This window comes from Lycorma delicatula, chromosome 5 (genome assembly GCF_047948215.1).
Source record: "Lycorma delicatula isolate Av1 chromosome 5, ASM4794821v1, whole genome shotgun sequence".
NCBI lineage: Eukaryota > Metazoa > Arthropoda > Insecta > Hemiptera > Fulgoridae > Lycorma > Lycorma delicatula.
The window spans coordinates 153807956-153834094 of record NC_134459.1 but is presented as its reverse complement, the minus strand read 5'-3'; the positions used below and the strand labels follow the sequence as shown (position 1 = coordinate 153834094).

Genomic DNA, 26139 nt, shown 5'->3' with positions numbered 1-26139 from the left:
AGAGATCATTTTGCACTACCAAATAAATATAAATCGATACATCATTTTATAAACCTTCATCATCATTATCCTTCCTTCAATCCTCTGAAAAATAATAAAAATAAAGAACAAATAAAAGATTGTTTTCAGTTCCTGTTGAGAATAAACGAAAACCTTAGCTATAAAAGATAAAACAATAAAACTACATTAATTTTTAAATTAAGATTTTACCTATGTTTAAAAAAGAAAAATAAGCTAGCGAAACAGTCATATCTATCAATATTTATTTTTTTACTACCTCATTTATAAATATAGGCTAATATTTTACCTGCATTGTAAACTTGGTGACTGCAATGAGAGCCGTGACGGGGATAAACGCGAAGGCTGGGTTGCTGTGAGCCGTCCTTGCGGCGACGAGGGATTTTGACCTTGGTTTGCGGCCGTGGAAGATGCAGACGTTGTTTTTCCATTCTGTACAAACAAAATATAAAGCTATAAAAACTGAATATATATATTTAGAATAATTTACGTAAATTTTTAAACTTGCATTAAGTACAAAAATATTCAAAGCAAAATATTTTTGTTTGAAATAATGTTTTAGCCATTCATTTTTCTTTTGGGGGCGCATTAAGAAGGTTCGTTATTAGCGCCCGGAAATCATTGAATTTAGTATGTTCTACTAGTCATTTTGATTTTTGAGATTTTATAAATTTGACAATATCTATTCAGGGTGAAAAATGGCATGGTAGTGTACGAATAGAAGGCCGGAGTATAACCAACCTAAGGTGTGCTGACGATACGACCCTGTTCGAAGTCTCTGAAGTTGGAAATGAAGGATATATTTATCCGAATCCAGCAAGAAAGTGAAGCACTAGAGATAAAATTAAGCATCGGAAAAACAAAAGTTATCGTAGACAAGATCTTCCAGTCAGTAATACGCTGTATGATTTCGAAAAAGTAGACCGTTTAGTATATTTAGGATCGATCATAGATAAGGATAGGAGCACGTCGACGGAAATACGAAGACGAATTATCTTGACGAAGGAGGAGCTTACGAAGTTGACAGATATTTGGAAGGATAAGGGAATCACGAGGAATATCAGGGTACTCAGGACGCAATACTTCGTGTGATGAGTGTGGTAACCTTGAGACGGAGGAATACGTCCTAGGAATTTTCCTGGACATTTCTGGGTCATTTAATAAGCTGTGGTGGCCTTCTGATATATACGAATTACAGAAAAGAGATTGTACTGTGAGTTTCAGATTATGCAAAGTTACTTTAGTCATCGGGATGTACTCCTCCGCGATGGCAGCCATGAAGTGGAGAAGACACTGTCCTAAGGGTTGTCCGCAGGGGCAGTGTGCCGGGTCCCTTATTGTGGGTGGTAGAGTTTGATTCACTTCTGCGGCTAAGGTTTCCCAGTAGGTGTCACATCGTGGCTTATGCTGACGGTCGGCTCCAGCTGGTCGAAGGAGATTTAATTCGAGTCACTCAAGCGTGCAGGATACTCGAGCGGGGTCAACAACATAAGATGACGTTTAACCCGGAGACCACGATGATGTTCCTCAAAGGTCGTTTGACTGTGAGACGGCGAGTCCACGTATCGATGTCAGGCCAACGTATTAAATATGTTCAGATTCAGAAGTACCTCGAAATGTTTCTTGCTGAGAAATTGCACTTTATGAAGCACTTTCAATACGTCGCGGGGAAGGCCTGTAAACTCTTAATTTTAATTAAGATTGGGATCTTAATTTTAATACTATGAGTATGTTGTGTAAGGGCGACTGCGAGGCAATTATGCTATATGTGGCATCTGTTTGGATGGATAGGCTAAAATTTAAAAGATATCGGAATATTCTCTTACGGGCTCAACGCCTTATATTGCTAACAGTAACGGGTACCGTAAAATTACACGGGAGGCGATCTTGGTGATCGCAGGCTTGATTGCGTCAGAGAGGCAAAAGCGTTACGTTGCTAAGAAATCAGGTGAATTGACTTCAGAGAAAATAAAGGAGATAGAACCGCATGGTGTCGCTCTGTGGCAGGCTAGATGGGATGAGTCAGAGTGTAGGTGTTACACGAATTATCTTTTCTCTAATGCAGTTGATTTCCGAGACGCCTCTTGGGTACAACCGAACAAGTATGTGACGCAATTTCTTTCAGAGCATGGCGCTTTTCGGGGCAGACTCCCCGATTTCGGCCTGGTGGACTCGAGTCCACGATGCGGATTAGTGAACGATGCTTATTATGTGATATATGAGTATGCTAGGTATGACTTAATGTGCACGGAGACAATTTGTCGGCTTGATATTATCGGATCGATGTTTGATCCGTGTTAAATGAAAAAGCCAGGTAGAATGGATGATCGTAGAAAGTTTTATCACACATTTGGCGAAAGAAAGAATCGCTGAAGGGGTGTGATGTTCCGCTTGAACTTTCCTTCTTTGTGTTTACGTTTGCTTTTATTGTTGTTTTGTTTTATGGTTTGGTTAACTGTTGCCGTTTTTGTTTCCGTTTGGTTCTAGATTTGCTTGTTTATCGTTATTTATGTTTTATGTTACTGTTACGTAACATTATTTATCGTTATTGTTATGTGTTGTTTTAGTGTTGCGTTTTATGATTCGTTGTGTGTCGAACTCATTTTTACCTTTCGGGTAGGTAGAGATCAATTCCTTCATTCTTAGAAGGTTGTTCAGTTTTGTTTGAGACTTGGCTAGAAGTATTTTGTTTGGAGTTACGTTAGTAGTGCACCGATGGGAATGTCGCTTGTGGCATTATGGCTGAGGCTAAACTTAATGATGTCATTGCCCGATGTACTGAAGATGACCGCCGGTAAAGCCCCTAAGGGCTAGGTACGAAGTGGGTGATGTGGCGACCGAAACCGTCACATGGAAGGTGTCTTTCCCTATGAGCCAGGAGTCATGTACGGCGATGAGATCTGGACCATCAAGGTGGAAGACCGAAGGAGAATTGACGCATTCGAAATGTGAGCCTGCCAAAGATGATCAGCGTTGTATGAACGGAAAAGAGAACGAAAAGCTTGATTATAAACAAGCTGGTATAGTGAGGAGGTTATCCGCAATAAACTTCCAGCGCATTTTCTGCTTTTAAGCCCGGCGAAAAATCAAGGGCGGCAGGTAACGCGGAAGACCACCGAAATGATGCCTGGAGCAAATTTTTAGAGGTGACGGGAGAATCGTTAGCCACATTGATTCGATGGCAGAGGACCGTGAACTATGGTGGGAAATTGTCAACGGGATATAAATCGGGTCAAGAGCTGTCAGACATGAGAGGAAGGATCACTGATGACTTGAAATTAATGAACACTGTAGTCGTTGCAACCCAAATCATAAATAAATTCCATTGATATAAGCAACGCTATATCCGATAAAACCAATCATTTAAAAGCGACAAGAAGTTTTTATACTATTCAATCTATATTTCCTTTTTTAAGGGAAAATGTTTTTTTATTTTATTTTTTACCTAAGATACATTGAAAAAAATGTAATAAAAAATAAAATCGTTAATTAAATAAAATAATATAAAAAATACGAGTTGAGAATAAAGAAAATATAAGTTTAAAAGAATGACGAGAAATTAATATGAAAAAGGGAAAGGGAAAGAAGGAATTTTCTATGTGAAAGAGAAAAGGGAAATTATACTAAAGAAGAGAAGGAAGAGAAGATAGTTGAAAGTTAAGTTTATAAACTTGTAAATCGCAACTCGGACTATCAATTTAGATGCCAAGAAAGTTGGTTCTATCAATATACAAAGCAAGAAACTTATAAGGACAAAAGTTAAACCGAGTTAACGGTATTCAGAACTTTGCATAAATAGTCTAAACAAGATACAACAGCTTACAAAAAGGTCATAAGGAGAGTAACAAAAAAATATACATATATATTATTCATACTGTTTATGATAGATAACCCTGAAATGTTACACATACGTAGTTTTAGATAATCTTGGTATTTTTTCGGTTTTTGAAGTGATGTTGTAAATATCAGTTCAAAACTCTTACGAATCTACACTAATAAATTGAAATTCATAAAATTAGATAATTTATTAATACTGCCCTTATATTGTATTATTATACCAGTTTTTGTTATTTTCTGAATTAATTGGTTTGGATAGCTTTATTGTACCTTCATTAATGCAGCATTACTTAATTTAATTAAAAATTATAAACTTTTGAAACGATAAACCTAACTAAATTTAACAAACATGTACATAGATTTTAACCAACTAGCTTCAAAACGTTTGCAGATGTTTTGAAGTAGGTTTTTAAAAACACTTATTAATCCTAATAAGTAAAACGAATGTTGATAGGTTCTCGTCTATTGAGCTGCGAATTGCCATTAAGGCAATTAACAGCATACAGGACTGTTTCCCGTAATGCTGCTGAAGTGGTTTCGGGTATTTTTCCTGTTCTGCTGAGGGCTCAAATGCTGTACAGAGTGTATAATAGTATGCCTAAATTTGAGGCTAGAAAAATCCTTTTGAGAGACTGGCAGGAAGTCTGGAATGCTTCTCCGACGGGAGAATGGACAAGATTCATTATACATAACATTGTTCTGTGGGTTCAGTCTGGCTTTGGGGAAGTGGGATTCTACCTCTCCCAGCTGGTAAGCGGGCTTGGTTGAGTTTGAGGGGTAGCTGTGCCGGTTTGGTAAACACGCTACCTGTGTTTGAAAATACTGCGAATCACAGGACACACCGGAGCAAACTATATATCACTGTTGTAGGTGGATATTTGACAGGAGCTAAGTTTGGCCCGGCTTACTCCAGAGAGGACTATGGGTTATATGCTTACCAGTAGGCAGGCCTGAGTTAATGTGATGAAGCTAGCTTATAGAATATTGAAGAAAAAATCCCGTGACGGTTGGGACCTCCATCGTGTGTAACCATGCGTGTGTTTAGTTAGAGAGGGCAGCCTCGATCTGGAGAGAAAGATTCGCCGAGGTGGGCCGTTCTTGATTAGGGATCGGGGACCCCTTGTGGTAGTTTTTGAATAAGTTTTTTGACAACTGGAAGCTGGATAGCCTCACATAGGATCACTGCTAAAAAAGTGGGGTAATCTAATGGGTTGCTTACTAAAATAATATAAAATAAAGTACCGACCGGCAGCCCGAGCTGCCATGTCGGATATACTGCCTGTAGGTGGAAGGGCTGAGTAATAAGGACACCCCCTACGCTCTTCTATGCTTAATTGCGGGTACAGCGTAGGGGAGTAAGAAAAAAATCCTAATAGGTTTATCGTTTTAAATAATTTTCACTGGTAACCATTTTGGGCAAAAACAAAGAAATATTTAATTGGTTTTATGATTATTAATCCAATGTAAATGCAAACAAGTGTAATTCGGTTTGAAAAATTTTTATACAAACTGACAAACCTTGTAGTTACAAATAGATCCTTGTAAAAATAACGGTAAAACTATGAAAAATGTCTATTTTAAAAATTAAAATGTTATTTAGAATTCCAGTTGGCGACAAATTTCAGCAAGCTTCTGCGCTAAAGGTTAAATCACGTATACTAAAGCACTGTAGACACAAATTATTGACTAAAATTAGTGGTTAAACTAGTTAAATTAGTGGGTAAACTGAGGGCGCGAGGCTATGGGTAAGCGCAATGGATACCTGTAGCCTGTTTATAAGGAGCCAACTGCCACGGCGACTAATATACTGCTTTACGGCGGTTCTTGTCGTCCCGAGGGTGCTTAAACAAACTATAAACGAGACAGGTAGAAGAAAGAAATGGTATTGATAAGTTGTATTTTTAATTTCATGGTCTTTTTGAGAAGCTTATCTCAAATTTTAATATCGGGGCCCTTTACGGGGCCCGTAAGTGTTGTTTTGTCTTGTTGTTGTGTCTTAATGTTTTTTATGTTGGTTGTGATTTTAAATAAAATGTAAGGGCCCTTTACACCCTTACATATGACGATCCTGATGGTGATACTAATTTCTTTTAAAGAATGTGACGAGGGCTAATGACCCTAGCAGTCGATGCCCGTAAAAATTCAGAAAAAAAACCTAAAAAATTAAAAGTTGAACAGGACGATTTTTACTTTATGTTTGTAGTATATCTATTTTATTAATTTTAACTAAGTAAAACTTCATTAGTTAAGTATACTGCCATACAGGAATGTTCCAAATCCAGGGTTAAATGACTATAATTATTATTATTATGAAATTCGTATAACGGTTTCATAAATGGACCGTAATTTAATTAATGAAAAATTTTCTACTTACATATTTGCCTATTTTGAAATAACAATACATCTTTTGAAATAACAATACATCTTAATATATTTATATATATAAAGAAATAAAATATGTAACGAAAAGAAATTCTCAGGGTTAAATATTGATACAGGTTTACCTTTTAGATTTAAAGTTGATTTACAAGTAGATGTTGCAGTGGTTTAGTAATCAGAAATATGTCACAATGTCACATATACTTATTTATGTGACAGACTTCTTGATTGCATAAATTTTCTTTATTTACCATACTTAAACTACGGATAAAATCTTTATTAACTTCAAGCATTAATTTACATGTATGTAGATATCAATAACAAATAACAAATATCAGGTTATAAAAACCTGATATATTGAATAATCGCAAACACATGCTGATGATAACCAGTTGTGTAATTTTTTAAAGCTTTTAGATCTCTGTTAACATAAAGCATCATCACACGATTGCGAATCTTCTAATTTTACTTACTTAACGAAGGCAAGAAGGACCCATCCAATAATAATTAATATCAACCAGCAGTTCCACATGGATTTCTTCCGAGAAGATTTGCTATACACTCTGAAATTCTTGGGATTAGTAAATCCTAGGTGATAACAATCTTCTCATAAAATTTTCTATGAGAAAATATGTGAGTGGTGCTATTAAAAATTAATCTTTAAATTTTTAGTGGGCTTCCAAAGTTGTAAATGGCGTGTATAATCATTTTTTTTCATTTTATTTTTTTTTTATGATATCGCAACATTCGCTTCAAGCTTGTGAATGGGATAATTGGTATTTTTTTTTAGCGTATGAAAATTGCCATGCCCGACCATTCGAATCTAAGACATCCGGATGAAAGCACTCCGAGATACTACAGTCGCGACAAGAAGACCGGAATTTCATTTTACAAGAAATACAACATTGTCAACATCATAAAAAGAATCTGTAGAAATTAACAACTGAATTTTATATTTTTAGCTTCTAAATACGTTTTTTGTACCTCAAATAATATTTACAATCGGTTTTACAGATTAGAAACCATATGTAAATTTCACGATAAAAATAAAGTTATAAAGGCAGTTTGCTTAAAACACCTATATTAAATACATTCTAGACAACAGTATATCCAAGGTAGCAAAAGTATTGATAAAGTCCAGCCAGTAATGAACTAGAAATCATAATAATGTCCAGTACTACGAATAAAACCACAACATAAAAAAAGTAACATAGGAACAAATAATAATATTAGAAACATAAATAATCATAAACATAATAAGTACTTTGATGATGCACAACATAAGAGAGGCTTCGTTCATTATTATTAGGTTTTTAGATCCAATATATGTTCCCTCTTTAATCGCCTTAAATCTTCTTCACTGTCTAAGAGGCGCCTAAATATGAACTAAAAACAAATATTTAACTGAACTGATAACAAAAATTCTTTGTTACTTTTCAAAATATTTTACCTAAAGTAAAATTTTAACTTAATTTTCTTAACATTTAGTTTAAAAAACTAGTTTAAAACCAAAACTAAATTCGGAAATAAACATTATAATGAATATGGCAATATTGAATAGTTACAATGAGGTACTGTCAATAAATTAAAATTAAAAATAAAGTACACATAAAGTTAATATAAAACTATCACATATGACTTAGAAAAATCGTTTATAAAAATAGAATTTAACCCATTTTATAAATATGTTTAAAAAAATACAGAGCCTATAATCTTTCTTTTTTTTCCCTCTTTCTTTTTCCTGTTTAGCCTCCGGTAACTTCCGTTTAGATAATTCTTCAGAGGATGAATGAGGATGATATGTATGAGTGTAAATGAAGTGTAGTCTTGTACATTCTCAGTTCGACCATTCCTGAGATGTATGGTTAATTGAAACCCAACCACCAAAGAACACCAATATCCACGATCTTTTACTCAAATCCGTGTTAAAATAACTGGCTTTAATAGGACTTGAACGGTGGAACTGTCGGCTTCCAAATTAGCTGATTTGGTAAGACGCGTTCACCACTAGACCAACCCGGTGGGTTAGAGCCTATAATCTAAAGACAACATACACTACTAACAATAAAATAATAAATTTCATAAATAATAACCATCATACTAAAACAAAAAACTCAAAAAATATAAATATCTTGGATAAAAGAGGAGTCTACAGTCTGAAATGTTGTGCCATTTAGAATTGGTATGATCAACCTTTCCTTTTCTATTAGAGCCAAAGAGCATATTAACAATATAATGAAACATGTTACAAAATAAACACAACTACAATCTGGATAATTTTATTAAAATATTAGATAATTCGAACGACTTTTATAAAAGCAGTATCCTCGAAAAATTCAATATCTGCAATAATAACAATAAATTAATAAATAAACAGACCAGATTCAAGGACGTTATTATATTCAAACAGATAATTAAAAATTATTAGGATACCTAACCCGTCCCTCTACAACCATTAATATTCATAACATCTGCGACATTCTTACATAACAGTGATGACTATTTTTATACTATGACGACCAATTTTATAACGCAACAAATTGTTATAAAATCGCACACGTTTAACGGTCGTTACAATAAATCTATCTTATTAATTAATAATTTTTCTTCCAGTATAGTAATTCTAAATAAAAAATGGATTGATAATTTTCACACTGATGATATATGGATATTATTTTTTAATATAAAATTTTGTCGGTTTATATCTGACAGAAAGGATAAAATGTTTACTGTTATTGATGCTACCGCTGTTATTTTGCATGAAAAAGATTTTAACATGAATGGAGATAGCATTGTGAAATACGAATCGGTGGAGTAATGCAGCGTTATCTTGTACTATACGACCGTAAAACCGAAAGGAAACACCGACTTTTGTTTTTATTCACGGTACTGTATTTTAAGCCAAAAAAACGAAGAAATCTACTTCTTTTCAGCAATAAACAAAAATACTGGAATTACACGATGTTTTTTTTTCCTGAAAATGGATAAATAACTGACAAAATATTTTGTAAAAAAGATGAAATGTAAATTTTACGATATCCATTCAATTATACTTCTGGGAATTAATCGGTAGTTCTTTAATATATTTATTATAGGCTACGTTTTTAACACTTATTTAACATTCTGTGCATAAAGACAAAAAATTATTAATATAAAATATTCAGAATTTATATTTTCTGAGTTTATAAAGAAACAGTTTATTTTATAAATAAATCAAATTTAGCAAAAAGTATTTTCAACAAGTATAAATTATTTAAATATTTACCATTTTTCAACATTTAATATTATTGAAAATAAGAAAGCGATCGATACCCAAAACAAAAAAAATAATTTTTAGAAATTCATTCATCATATAAGCTTATTCATGGAAATATGGAACAGAAATTTTGTAGAGAATGAAAAATTGGCACGACTGACTGGAGTTTTAATCCGGGATTATCCCTATGAAAGGTCGAGGTGTTACTACTCCTCCATAGACATCAGCAGAGCGGCGTAAATTCATAATAATTATTTTTACGTTCGCTAATTGCTAAGAATTTTCTAATGATAAATTATTAATAATAGAATTTACATTCTTGTTTAGATTTAAGTAATTTTTATTTACGTTTTTAATCGGATTTTTTAATAGTGTATTTCAGCAACCAACGTAATTCATTCTTTGCATTTTTTAAATAAAATAAATATAACCTCCTAAAATAAAAAAAATAAAGACAAAAATAGTTCAGAAATATTTCGGCTTAGTTTAATGTAAAATACAATATATTTTTATGACCGGTTGGACACTCAAAGTGTCAGTCGTTTTATATTTATTACTAGCAGACCCGGTAATGCTAACACAATTGAAAGTTTGATAAAACATTACGAAAATGAACATTACGGAACTTCACAATATTTAACCTTTTTTCATTTTCCCTTTACTTTTTCAGCTTTTCCCCATTTTCCCTTTACCCATTTACTTTTTTACTATATTCCCTTTCCTCCCCACTCCATTCCCTTCTCCCATTTTTTTATATTATTTCCCTTCCACTTCCTCTTTTCCCCTTTCCATTTCCTTTTCCCGTTTTCCCTTTTTTCCAATTTTCCCTTCAACCCTTTTACCTTTTCGATTTTCCCGCACGTAAATCGATCCAGTAGTTTTTTAGTCTACAGCGGACACACATATCGGAAACATTGAAACGGAATCGTAAAATATTTAGTATACCGTGTGTTGCTTTTACGTCCAACAGAAAGCGCTGTTTTTTAAAAAAAAAGCATGTTTTTATCTACCACAGGTGTGACATCTTAGATATATAAAAACACGCGCACATTCAAAAGCAACGTTGTGTTAAAATTTCAAAGCAATCGGTGAAGAACTTTCGGAGATTTAAGATTTTGAACAAACGAACAATTACATTTTTATTTATATAGACTAGCATTCCCATTGCGATTTCACCCAGGCTGTATGGATTCTTGCGTTTCCCGTCGCGGTCCGAGGATATTTAGCCGGTATTGTTCGCTTCGTTCGCCCTTTCCATCTAGCCAGAGGGCTCTGCCCCTTTGGCAGAGTGTGCTCATTACTTGAAGTGGGACTCATTATGAAGTGGAACTTGAAGTGGAACTCTCATTATGAGTGGAACTCATACTTGAGAGAGTAATAAAGATAAATAAAATTTAAGTCTGGTTAATTTATTAAAAAATATCGACGTATTGTAATTTATTCAGAGCAACGGCCACTACCTGACCAGAAATTGTCAGTAATCTAATTATGTGGGTTTAAAAACAGTCGACCAGCATCTTAAAAAATATTAGTTTTAACTTGTTACTAGTATTTCATACAGATAAAAATGTATTTTAACCGGTTCTTAGCTCTACCCGAAAAAGACCACTGGGAGGTTACCGTACTTCGTTTCTCATTTTTTTTAAAACGTTTCAGTTACTTTTATTTTATATGTTTTTTCAAGCATTTGCACCCAATCACATCGCACATACAATAGCTATGTTGGTTGAACCAGCGCGCCGTAAACCATCGCAACCCTTAAAATTCAAAAAAACTTTTAAAAAACCCGAAACTGGTTTTTAGATATTTATCTGAATAGTATTTGCAAGCCCCTGTCTAGAGAATATCTCGTTTAGTATAGTCCAAAATGGGGAAAATTTGCAATCATTGTTCAATTTGTTTTTTACCTTTCTTCACCCCTTTCACGGTCAAATTTCGAAAATCTATGTATTAATTTTTTTGAAATTACATGAAGTTTACACACACAGAATATCAAGTTGATATCTTCATTTGTTACCGAGAAATTAAAAAAAAAACCATAAGAAACAATTGAATTTGTCCCTTAATTGACCTTCCCAGAATTTCAGAAAGCCTTAATTTACCCGGAGGAACTGACACTCGGGCGAAATCTTTCACTCTGTATAACTCGCTAACGAAGCGTTTTAGGACCTATGTTTATATGAACTTTTTTCTTATTTTTAGCCTCTAGAATGAGTTGTAAAAGTATTGCCTTATCCTCCTGAATCACTCTGTATATGGAGAATTAATGCAATTACATTTTCAACTTAAAAGAACAACGGGGTGAGCCTGTAGAGCATGGTCATCCTCAGTATCTCGATATTTCGCCTAATTACTGTCATATTTTTCTTAGGCGCATTTGTTAACAATTAAAAAATAATATGTACAGAAAAAGGCTTTTTTTGTAAAATCGCACCACCATCTCAAAAAATGCTGTTGTAGTCGTCTGCTATATTGTGAGGTCTCTCCTTTTCTCCTTTTCTCACTTTCTCTCTTTTTCTCTTTTTCTTTTTTTTTCCCTTCTCTTCTTCTGAAAGACCGTAAGGTATTAATTCAGAGGATGAGTGACGATGATACGAATGTAAATGACGGAAGAGCAGTTTCGTACAGTGTTAGGTTGTGAGGTAACAGATTAGCAGTAGAATTAAATAAATGAATAATATTTAAAATTTAAAAAAGTAACTTTGTCTGGCTGGATCACGAACTCGATCGGCCAGTTGACTCGTTAACTAGCGCGTTAAGCCTCGCGGCTTCACCAGTCTGCCGACCGTACAAGCGAAATTTTTTCTATATAAGTTGTGAAAGTACATTAGTTTAGTTAGTTCCGACCGTCAACACTAGCAACGCCATACCCGCACAAATTAAATAGGTATGCGCCAGCGCTTTAATTAGAATCACTGAATTAATTAAAACGAAAAAATATTATATTTAAATAAAATCATATATATTTTTAATTAAGTTGTGTGTGTGTGTGTGTAAGTCGTGTATCAGAAACAACCCACAGTTTCCCATCACGCGGCTAAAGTTGCATTACGGAAAAACGCTATAACTCTATAAAACGCTATAAAAGCAGACAACAGTCTGCTTTTATATTAGAATTTATTGCAATTTCTCAATTTTTTTCTTACTAAACTGTTTGATGTAAAAAATTAAAATATTAATTGACAAATTAAATACATAATAAGAAAAAATAATAAAATTGATAAAAAATAAAATTTATATAATAATTTGAGTTCCTATGAAAATTTTTATTTACTTCGTATCTTTTTGTGTGATCAAAACGTGAATGATAGGCTGGAGTAGTGGTGCTAAAAAAAGAAGTAAAAAAATATATGCAAATGCATTAAGTCCAGGATTTTGGTGTTATAAATAAAAATTAATATTAGTAAAAATTGTTTCGATATTTATTGTTTAGCTGAAATATAAAAAACAAATTTCAGTGGTTGATGTAAGCATATGAATCAATCCCTGGTTCTCAAGAAATTAAATACTGTTAAATGAAAAAATTTTTTCTCTCTACACGATCAAGCGCGCATATTTACAGTCACATTTTACACATAAAAGTCTTAACTTTACTCGGTCGAATTAAAATTACATTCTAAACTTCGAATTTCTTTTTTTTTGTGATGACGGATATCGACTGGTCATTTTTCTCTATGAGAATGGAAATTTGGAAATTTGTAGCGTACAAAAAAGTCATACCTGACCGGGATTCGAAGCCAGACCTCCGGATGAATGGCTGAAACACTACCACTCCGACACGGAGACCGTATAAATATTATTATTTGAATCAGTTTCTGAAATAATTTTTTTTTACACTAAATATCAGAATACTAAACTATTTAATCTAATTTCCATATTATTAAATATTAAAAAAACTAATTGTAAAAATAATAATAATACAAGAAAATACTATTATTTATAAATCTTCTCAAACTTAAGATAGAAAATCTGTAATGGTATTATAAAACAGCTTGGTATTATAAAACGAACTGAATGTGACAGGAAAAAATTGTATTAAAATTCTGAAGGGGAATTTATTCTTAAAGAAAATTTTATTACCGCTAAATCAGATTCAAGTCTTTAATTGCTTTAAGTAAATTATAATAGATTTTAATTTAATTTATTATTATTTTTTTTGAAATTTTTTTGTTATTAATTAATTATTCCCGTTGAAATCATTTGTAGTAAAAAATTATACAACAATAAAGATTAAGAAGTTCGTTCGAACTTCGCCGGTAAGAGTCCTCAGAAAACTGGATGGCACGGCGAAGTCAACGATCAACAAACTATGTTTACAGTTCTAACATGACCTAACTTAAAAGTGAAATGAAAACGGGGGAAAATTTTTTTAAATAACTATAAAAACGTTATATTTCAGTTCAATTTGATTTCTAATAAAGAATACTTTCAAAAAATACCTCGAATTTTGTTAGACTACGTTCTTTTCTTCCATTTAATGAACCACGGGACTAGAATATGTCACTTTTCCTGAAAAAGGTGGGTTTATAAATCGCGACGCTAGATAGCAGAACTTAATAGTATTAAGTAGCGTAAAAAACTTGTACTTGACAATATACTTGAAATAATAAAATTAAAAAGATATATACTACAGCTTGTTTTAATAGTAAATGCTCTTATGTAAATGAAATTGCTGAAGATGAAACAATTTTTTCATTTTTATCATTTTATCAATTATTTGCAGAAATAAATAAAAGTTCATTTTATAATATTAAAAGTGTGCCCACGGATATGATGAAAATCGAGGGTGCAATATTACATCACGGATCTTCGATTCGAAAAAGGACATTATACTAGTTTTATTAAAAAAGGAAAAATATGGTATGACTATCAACAGAAAAAATTGGCCGAGAAACTTAAAAAAATGTATATTTGTTTGTTCTAGAAAAAAAAAAATTTAATAACAAATCCATAAGATAACAATCAGTAATTCATAAAAAATAAAAAAAAAAATAAAAGAATAATCTAACAAAATGCAGTGATAGCCAAAATAATTATAATGAAATTGTAAACCGTATGGTAAGAGTCTCTGCAGCTATTATTTTTTCCGCACAGATTTAACAAAATGATACTGATATCAAGAAAGGTTAAGAGACTACATTTCTGTTAACAAAATCTGTTAGGATTTTGTTTAAAAAAAATACAAGTTAAATATTTGTAATCGATAATAGATATACAATAATAGATAATAAAAAAATGTTTAAGCGACCATATAGTAAGAAAACAATAGAAAAAAATTGTTAAAATTCTTTAAGGGTAGTATAAAGTCATTAACACAATTTTGGGCAAATTTGAAAATTATAAATTTGCTGTCACAAATCAATCATCGTTACATTCGTGGTTTAATAAATGAAATCGGGCCGGTAAGAGTTTTGTAACAAATTTTTCTATTTTTTTCTTATTGTATGGAAGGCCTAAATAATCTATCATTGTATATCTGTCTAGTACATATATTTAACATGTATTTCTTTTAAACAAAATTCTAAATTAACAGAATTTGAGAATAGAGATGTAGTTAGTCTCTTAACGTTTTTTTATATCAGTATCATTTTGTTAAATTTTTGAGAGGAAGATATCTGCAAGACTTACCGTACGGTTTACAATTTAATTGTAATTTTTTTGCATTTAATTTTAAACGATTATCAAAAGAATATTTTTTTTTTTTGTATTTGTAATCATCCTACTGAATTCTTTGCAAGAAATTCCATGACAGATGAATCCGCCGGCACAAATTATTAATAATAAAAAAACAAAAAAAACAATTTATTTTCTTTTAATTGAATTTTTTTTTTTTTCATTACGTTTTGACCTTCCATAACACTAACGATATAGACAATTTCAAAGTAAACTGTTTCAAATATAAAGAAGAAAGATTGGCGAAGGGGTTACAAAATATTCTATTTATCGCAATATCAATTTTTTTATACTTCGGACATCTTAATACAATCATTTACAGTTTATTATAGAAATTTTCAAATTATGTTTCGCAGTTTTATAGATTTACCGCCTAATAATTAATTAGGATCAATCTCAAACACCACATTACTGTTATTACCTCGTATTTACTTTGGCATAAAATTTATCAATTCTGAATTTATAAATACAAAATAAGCCAAAAATTACTGTATATTTGTTGCCATATACGTATTTTAATTGTTTACCTAATGAATCATACAGAATTGCCCGGATGCTATAGTAACGGAAAAAAAACGTTACACTGTAATTTCTTCAAATTAAAAACATGTTGATTAATAAATTTAGAGTTCACGGACCATATAACTTCATCCTAATAAAAAATTAGACCCAAGATTTATATTTACATATATTAACCTTCAAAATAAAGAGGAAATCTTTACTCGATCACTTGATTTCATATCTTAACATTTACTTCCTATAAAAAAATTCATATTTTTTTTGTTACTATCAAAAAATACATTTCGGCATGCCGGAAGGCAGAGGTAGATTTCATCGGTGCTAAGGAAGGGATAAAAAAGATTTCCACCTTAAAATTAAAAACTTCAAATTTACTCAATACGACAATGTTTGCGTGTGAAAAAAGTTTCACATATTTAGTATACGACCCATCTTCTTACAATTTCAGCAGTAAAATTTTGGTTATCCCTTAACGTGAGGGTTGGTCATATCAAAAATTGTTTCAGAAAAAAATTTTAGGTAATGTTTAGAGGACTTTAAACAGATTCGACAACGTAACTAAGGGAGGGATGATATTTTTTATCTTCGAAACCCCATATTTTCCACCCAGGCCTGACATTTTTCTTTCCGGACCACTTAAAAGAAAAAGCTTATGTTACTAAGCCACAAAATTTAGAAGAATTAAAATATTCGAGCCAAATTATAACAATACTAGCAGAAAGATTATTAACATTTATTGAATACATGTTAATAAGAGAAGAAATTTCCGAACATTTGCGGTCTACTTTTGAAAAAGATTATTTTTCAATACTTAATAAAAAATTATGTCTGAACGAAAAATTAATAAAGTTTGTTCTTGTCTTACATTTTTTTAGAAAACAATGGCAAAACATTTTTGCTTCTTTCTGATATTTTTTTTTTTCATTCACAATATTTTTTTATTACTCTATTTTAATAATAAAACAGGTTCCAATAAAATACCATAATGATAAGACCGATTGAAATAAATATTGAAACATATAATCTAGAGAAGACACTGATTTCGAATAACGGATGACATCTGTTTCGTTAAATAAAAATCTCGGAAAACGTATATTCTCGATGAAAATGAAGAACTTGATTAAATATCAAATACCGAAATATTCGTTGGAAGCAGATGTAAAGACGGCACTCATTTTATAGATAGTTTTTTATCGTGTTCTATTTAGGATTTAAGTTTTAAAAATATCAATATTTGTTTCTTAATTTATCTTAAATAACTTATATAATTTAAGTTTAAAAATTAAACATATAATTCCTTAAAAACCCACTCTTTGCAAAATTAAATTTTATATGAAGAAACAAATCTTTTTCTTTCTTTTCCTGTTTATCCTCCGGGAATTACCGTTCAAGTATTTCAGAGGATGAATGAGAATGATATGTATAAGTGTAAATGAAATGTAGTCTTGCACAGTCTCAGTTTAACCATTCTTGAGATGTGTGGTTAATTGAAACCCAACCACCAAAAAACACCAGTATCCACGGTCTAATATTCAAATCCGTATAAAAGTAACCTTACTAGAAGTTAAACGCTGGAACTCGAGACTTCCAAATCAGCTGATTTCGGATGACGCGTTCACCACTAGACCAGCCCGGTAGGTTAAGAAACAAATCTAGATAAACCGAACCGAACATAGAGAAAAAGAAACTGAAAAGCGTTAGTGTATTCGGCGTAGCCACAAGAAATAACATTTTGAATAAAAATCGTAGCAGCGAGCTATGACGCACATTAATCTTTAACGTCGAGAAGGGGGAAAGGCGCAGGATAAGGTAATATTACCTGTAGCTAAGAAGGAAACACAGTTGAGTTGAAATAAAGCCAACCAGTGCACACAGACGAATATGCTGCTGACGAAGGACGCCAGAAAAAAATCATCGTCAAGGAATAGTACGCACTAGACAGATCGATCACAAAGGAGTGCAAGAAAAATTCCGTGCAGTGTTCAACAGAGATTCAAGTTATCGAATCAAGTTTGAGTGAACTGAATCTGTTATAGATAAGGATCATCAATACCTACCAATGAAAAGGCAGACGCGCAGAAGGAATATATTCGTTAGCGAACAACATACCAGGCGCATCCTAAAAGACCTGAACTGAAATCATACAGGATCATTACTTCACAAGAGTTAAAGCCTATACACTATAATAAACCTGAACGGTACGGAATTGTACATGGCTACTGCAGGAATTGGAAAGCAGTTTACTCGAGTCAAACCTCTACTTAAAAATGGATGAGGCGTGGTTCTACCTCAATGGCTACATTATTTCGCAAAATTCGCGATATTCGTCTTTTGAAAATCCACGACAAAGAGTTACCGCTACCCAGGATGTAAAGATTGGAGTGTGGTGTGCTGTGTCAGGGACGAGAATCATTGAACCCATTTCCTTCAGATACAGTCAACTCATAAAGACAACTCAGCGTGTTACATTCCTGACATCTCCCAGCTCTCTGTAGAGCAATAGACGCCAGACGAACGACGTTTCGCGTATTACCAGCAGGACGGCGACAGCACATCTTCCTTGGAAGCAGTGCACTCGCTTTTTACACCTAATAAAACAGTGTTGAAAGATTTATCTATGCAGTTTTTTATTTTTATTTGAGGGTCAACTTGAAGGGCAACGTTTACCAAAACTATCCAGAAATTCGGAACGGAACGGAACGCAAGGATAGCGGGACAGTTATCGTAAAATCCGAACGAATATCTCTTGCTGCTGTGTTTTTCGTTTATCGGGCGGGTCATTATTTATTTTGTGCTGGTTATAGATTCTTGTGTTTTATTTATGGACGGAATTTTTATTTGCGTTCCGGTTCTTTAGACCAGTGAGAATAATTGACCGGGGCTGATCGAGGGAGACTAGGCGCATAAAAGCTTCGTTATCCCAGCGTGATTTCACTTCAGTCCACCCCCCTGAAATCCTTTCGGTGCTAGCACCTTCCGGCCTAACAGGAACATAGTTTTCGAGGCCCTAGTGTTTGGAGGAATCAATACACTCTCCGGAGGGAGTCGGATGTGCTGACTGGTACAAAATTGTCAGTTTTGAAAAGGATGATGGGTATTTGGTGAGGTGAAGTTAAGGAATTTGCTTCTCTCTGCTGTCTTGCTGCTGCATCTCAGCTGGGCTCGGTTGGCCGGAATCTAGTCCGTGTTGGCGGATCGCTTTATCATTTTTCGTTCTTCTGTTCTTCTCACAAACTCTTGAGAACCGCAAAAGAATATATGCAACGCCGTTACCAACATCCAACGGGATGAGTTAAAGAGAAACGCAGAGAACGTAATTCTTCTGGCCAAACTGCTCCTGGATTATGGCGATCTGTATTTCCAGCAGTACTTGTACGAACCTGTTGAGACGGAGGAATCCACATAAGCAGGGTTTTGTCTTTCATTTACTCGTACTTGTATATCGTCTTACAGTTCATGTGTTTTTCGGTTCTTTAGGGTTCGGTTTATCTTGAGTACCACGGACATACAGAGGGAAAAAATGACTAATTTTAACAAATTAGTCAATAATAGACTCAGATAAATACTAATATAATTCCTATTTTACGTACAGTTCATATTTATGTCTTGTGGTTTTAATTATCGAAATAATTCTGAAAGTAATAATAATCAAATATGACTTAAATCACGAAAGGAGGGTAAAAATTCAACGATTTCATACTATATATATATAAACATTTATGTATGTTTGTCTCTCTATAATTATAAAGAGGCTGGACTAATTTCATGAAATGCATAACAAATTTGTTATGCATTTAATTTAATTTAATTTCCTAAGCTGGAAATAAGTAAAATGATTTGATAAAAAAAATGCTGGATAGTGACAACTTTTTTTTTTGAAAAATAAATAAGTTTTTTAAAAACCTATGAAACCAATGTATAAGCAGGGTATGCAGCAACGTTAACGAAAATATAATTCAGGAGAAATTATGAGATAAAAGGGAATGAATAAACAATAAAAAAAAAAGGTTATTAGATTTTTATAATAAATTTTTTTAAATATTTAATAAATGTGAAGATAAAATTTAATGTAAATTTAAATTACATATTTATGTTCTGTAAAACAATATTTTTGATACTGATTTAAGAGAGAAAAATGCCAAAGTTTTTATTAAATGCAGATTTATTAAAAGATGTAAAAAGTTTTTCATTAGCCTACTATGGACCACGCTAAGTATCGATTTCTTTTTCAATCTTTTTCCAGTATTTTTTTTTTATTTATGACAAAATTAAACTTTGTTATAAATAAAAAAAGTAATATAAAAAATAGTTGTGTGCGAGAATGTCATTAAAAAATCTAAAACAGAGCTTTCATGAATAACTAGGTTACTGTCACACTGTATACAGACAGTTTACTTATTTATTCAACATCTTGATGCACATAAAAATTACTATAATTGATGAATTTTGTAGTATACGAGAAATGTCATGCCTGACCGGGATTCAAACCCGGAACCTCCAGATGAACTTTAGAGATACTACCATTTCTCCACAGGAATTGACAATTAATTTATTAGGGGTTTAATTATTATATTACAGCCCTTAAAATTATTTAATGTAGAAAATTTTATCGCTAGAAATCAAATGGTTTTCTATTTTATTTCTTTTTCGAAACAAATTTCTGAAATACAGCAATCTAATATTGGGACAGTATGTTCTTAAATAATTTCTGAACCGATTTCTAAATATTACACGCTTATAAATAAATTTGCTTAAGTAGAAGATGTTAGATATACGAACAAATATATTCACATTTATTTTCATAAAAATCATAAATACATTTATTTTAAAAAAAGTAAAAATATTTTTTTAACGTGTAATCGCCGTAGTCAGTAGTTATAAAAAATGTAAATGGAATATACCAAGCTTTTAGTAAAAAAAAGATGATCCAGTTCTTTACTTCGATCATTTTATAATTGTATCCTTAGCCTTTGTGTTGAAAATAAAAATGATTCATAATTTTTTTTTTATTTCTCTCCATATATACTCGTATTAAATCACAAGATAATTGCTTTGCATATATTATTGTTTTTATATAATACATTAAATAGATTTATTGGCGTTGTTTAAAAAATAATGATAATAGAATGATGCAATTTATATGCAATCACGTTTTTTTTATTAATTTCATGATTTCAATATTTTATATTTTTAAAAAGAAACGATCAGATAAAACTTGAATAAAATTAATAAAATACTTTTGTTTTTTAGCATCATTTTACTTATGTACAAATATATATATGTATGTATTAATGATCAATAAACTATATATTTATTTACTCAATTTATTGATAAGAGTGATATAAATATCAATAAAATAATATATTTTTATTTTATTTTCCTAACGTGTATGTTGCAATCGGTTCAAGTAGTAAACAATAAGCAATCCCACCCCAATGCCCAATGAAATGAGCATGATATGTATGCCAGGTAAATGAAATGTAGTTTGTACAGACTCACTACCTACCGGGTTGGTCTAGCGATGAACGCGTCTTCGCAAGCTGATTTGAAAGTCGAGAGTTCCAACGTTTAAATCCTAAAAGCACAGTTACTTTAATATAGATTTCAATACTACATCGTGATTACCGGTGTTCTTTGGTGGTCGGGTTTCAATTAACCATACATCTCAGAAACGGTCGACATGAGACTGTTCAAGACTCATACATATATACACTTACTTCACTTACACTCATACATATATCATCCTCATTCATCCTCTGAACTAATACATAACGGTGATTTCCGGACAGGACAAAGAAATTTGTACAGACTCAGGCCGACCATTCCTGAGGCACGTAGTTAATTGAACCCCAACCAACGAAGTATATCGGTAATCATTGTCTAGTATTCAAATTCGTAAAAAAACAACGAGCTAATATTAGGATTCGAACCAAAGAATCTTCGACTTCGAAAATCAGCTTTAAAACAAATTATTTGCGACGTCGTGTTAACCAGTAGACCAGCCCGGTTGGCTAAATAATTATTATTGTATTATTTTATAAATGTATGTAATTATATTTAAAAAAAAGAAATATTTTAATTATTTTGATCAATAAATACTGTTAATGAGTATATAAATTGAGCAGAAAGTACGTTGTAGATAACATATGATGATACCTATATACTGGCAAACCTTATAAATTCATATTAAGTTAAAAGATTAATTTATTTGTATCATATTAAGTACACTTAATATATTATCTACAATTTAAAAATTAACATAAAAGGGAAAGCCCATAAATACTTTTCTGTGGTTCAAGTTCATATTATATAAAGGTGTTTGCATGAGTACGCACTCCACACAAACATAAAGAATATCGCTTAGCGTAGTACATCGAAAGCAGTGCAGTCAATAATGCCAAATACTGACAACCTCAAATAGGCTGTCAATTAGTTTCGGGATCGACGGGAACGACTGACTGTGAACATTATAATAATAATAACAAACAATTATTATCTCTTGCATCAAGTTTACTATATATATTTATTCCGTTATTAATTCAACCAAACCCTTAGTAAATACAAGTATTAGTTAAAATAATGATTTACTTTATTAAATAACAGTTGTATAAATTTCATAGATTAAATCAATATTTAACAGAGTAACGATTCTATTATTTACATAATACAACCGAATCAAAATTTTAAAGGATGGAGATTCATCCACTGAAATAATAATTGTAAAAACGAAAGTCAAAATAAATAAATACAAATTAAAATATTAATATCCAAAATTCCAAAATCAAGTGGAATTATAAAACGATTTATTCAAACGTAATTGTTTACTTAAATATTAAACATTCACTTTTTTTTCTTAGATTTATAAATTAATTTGGTTGGTCTAGTAGTGAACGCGTCTTCGCAAATCAACTGATTTGAAAGTCGAGAGTTCCAACGTTTAAATCCTAGTAATGGTAGTTACTTTCACACGGTTTTGAATACTAGATCATGGATACACGATGTTCTTTGGTAGCTGGGTTTCAATTAACCACACATCTCAGAAATGGTCAACATGAGACTGTACAAGACTATACTTCACTTACACTCACATATATCATCCTCATTCCTCCTCTGAAGTAATACCTGACGGTGATTCCCGGAGGCTAAACAGTAAAAAAAAAAGTAAACCAAATACATAGGTTCTGTCATTTACAAGAAAAGCGCATCTAACGGTATCATTCTGCTTCGACCCATCTGTGTATACTACTGCGTGTGGGTTTGTCTTTTATAATTAATTGTAAAAAGTTTGCTGAAAGATGAGAGGAGTTGTTAATTTTTTATTCTATTTGGTGTGATCATAGCTTGATACAATTCATATTGTCAATTGTAATTATTATTATTACTTAGAGTAATGTTATTATATACCCTGATATTCGGTCTTTAAATTCCATATAAAGTTTCGAATATTAAAATGTTTCATATAATAAATTAACGTAATATTTTAATAAATTATTCAGGTAATAAATATTACAAAATATTTTCATAAAATTTATTAAATATACTTGTTATTAAAGCAGGAAAACTGAGCAGGAAGATTTTAACAATTAAATTTTTTTAATTTTACGGAGAAGATATCAAGAAATTTCTACGTTCCTGGAATAAATTGGAAAATTATTATAAATAATGGAATTGTAATTACGAAAAAACTTTTGAAATCATCAAAGCAAATTCAAAAGCAAAAATTTATTATTTTTGTTTCAAAGTTAATAGAACTGTTCAGAGACTGAAATAAGTAGGTTTTCTAACAACTATAATTGGAGTAAAAAACATAATAGTAAACACCAGATAAAATATGAAAAAAGAAACAATCCAATACGAGAAAAAAACATTAAAAAAAAATCGTATAAAAATTTCACCCTGTTCACCAGTATATAAGAAAATATTTTCAAGGTTTAATCGTCTGCGTTATCAGTGAGTTCTAAATGTTTATACTGTTGATGAGTCTCTAGTCCCAAAGGAAATGTGTCATAAATTATGTGAAAGTAGGCCGTTTAGTAAAGCCTTAACTGTTCCTTACTTAGCTCATTCTATTTTCGAAATTTTCTTTTGAACGTGATTCATTATCGTTAATTTTTAATCTCGCCTCATTAAAAATTCGTGGGTATTTTTTTTTATTACAAATAGGAAAATCTATCTATATTAACTAGTAGTGTAGTATACATTTAAAATTTATCAATAATTTTGTTCGTTAGTTTTCATACTTATGCCTCTAGCATAATTGCTTCGTTTAATCTAATTTTTACATCGACTACTGTTATTTTATTTAATTATTACACGGTTAAAAAAGAGATTGTATCGTAGAAATATTTTTTTTTTTCTTGAAAAGTAATAAGAATTACATTATAAAAATTAATAGTAAATTCTTGTACCTCATAGTAAGAAATAAAGAAATAAAATTATTTTAACAAAAAAGATACAAGTAACACAGGATGCGAAAATTGTTTTATAAAGAAGATTTTCAAGAAACATCGATCTCCCTCTACTTCTGATATTACTGTAGCACCCGAGGAAAACTATTATAATGACTTCGTTTTCTACAAAGCTTTATAAATAGTTTTAAATTAAAAAAAAAAGTCTGACAATAAAGATGTTGAACTTTCCCACAATTTATTATGTAGTGGAAAAATAATTAAAAAAAAAAAAAAATTGTTATATCTCTACTCTCAAAAAACTCCCAAGAACTCCCTCTCAAAAAAACTCCCAAGAAAATATTATAATCTGTTTACAATTACTACGTTAAATGGAAAAAAACAAAAAAAAATCCCCTAAAAAAAATATACAAGGAATAAAAAGTTACTTTAGATTTCTTTTTCTGGGGGAGGTGAATTTTGATAAAATTTTATTGTAATATTATTATTAAAAGTTTAAATAACCAAAAAAAATTGAAATTTTTAAGTATGATTCTTTCCCCCCCACCCACTCCTAAAGTAATTTTTTTGGCCACTTGCACTACTACGATGTTTAGGATGCATAAAAAACAATTTGGTTAAAAATATGCAATAAATAAAATCAGATAGCTTTTATTGATTTTTTTGGGAAGGGGAGAGTTTGGAGGGAAAGTTGTTTTTAAAATGGTAAAAAAGCATGTTCGCATAAACTGAGCTTAATATAAAGTGGGGTTATGTTTGCAAAATTGTGAGAAAATTGATCTCAAAAAACTATCTACTCCACCCTCTGAAGATATTGATCCAAAACATTTCCCAAAAAAATACCCCATGTACACAAGTTTCTGTGCCAGATCTCATCAAAATTAGTTATTCCCAGACAAAAGTTATTAAGTTTCAAAGACGCCAAAACACATACCTACGTACGTACGAATATTACCAATCCCAATTTTTCTTTGTTTTTTGGAGTTCCCATAAAACGTCGAGAAATGCAAAAAAATCCATTTCCCATCTTTTGACTGGTTACCATACTTTCCTTCTTCCAACGTAGCTCAACGGCTACAATATCAGGAAAGTAAAAATTAAATAACTTTTTAACTTTTATACAACCTCAAATAAATGATGGAAAAAAAATTTGCAATTTTTTTGTAAATCACTGACCAATTTAAAATAAATTATTATTAAATGGTCGAGCGACACAGTTAAGTGAAACAGATTTTTCAATTTTTATTACATATTTAGTGTATTTTTCATAATATTTCCAATTCAGAAATCATAGCATTAACACAGCTTTTAAATAAATTCAAACTAAACAAGAATTGTCGATGATACTGATTGCAGATGTTTACTAAGTACAAAAATATTTTTACTTTATTTGAAACACCATTGGTCACTACACATAACTCTCTAACTTGGAGACTGACCATTGGGGAAGTATTTCCACTACATGAATATCATGAAGTAATAAATGTTCAAGGTTTTCGAAAAACAACATCAGATTTAAATAGTACTTAATAATTTATTTGGAAAGGGACAATGTTTAATGATACTAGGAAAACTGTCTTTGCTTACTATTATTTGTATTGAAAAGGATAGTAATGTAAAAAAGAAATATTTATCGCGTAGTCTCTGCGAGAATGCTTACAAATGGAGTATGATCAGGGTTAGTTTGCAGTGAAGGAAGACTAGTTCAGTTTGTAGCAGCGGTGGCTTGGAGATTGAAACTTTCCCTCCATTGCACAACTTCTTTGCCCTTAATAACAACGATGCAATTTCCATTTAGAAACATAGAATGCCACGAGAAATGTTTACCAATACCTCCTTAAAACAAGGAAACTTACTGAAAAATTTCTCCCAAAATTTACTGCAGAAATGGAAAATATGTTTGACCATAATTGCGTCACCAACTCAGAACAGAGGATTCTGTAGAATGTAAAGAGGCTATTTAATTATTTTCAATGGTATTATTTTACATTTTAAAACGAAAAAGTACACCTGATAAAATTTCTGAGGGTCTGACCCTCTTCAAATTAA

At 31.5% G+C, this 26139-nt stretch overlaps 1 protein-coding gene across 3 annotated transcripts in view; it reads right to left on the bottom strand.

Annotated features, from left to right (window-relative positions):
- The window catches only part of LOC142325503 (1-phosphatidylinositol 4,5-bisphosphate phosphodiesterase epsilon-1-like), a 1691101-nt gene that overhangs the window by 1090915 nt on the left and 574047 nt on the right, over positions 1-26139 (bottom strand). For all 3 annotated transcript variants that reach the window (XM_075367353.1, XM_075367348.1, XM_075367349.1), the window contains one exon: positions 308-450. In XM_075367353.1, the coding sequence (XP_075223468.1) occupies positions 308-450 (143 nt within the window). The remainder of the gene's footprint in view (positions 1-307; positions 451-26139) is intronic.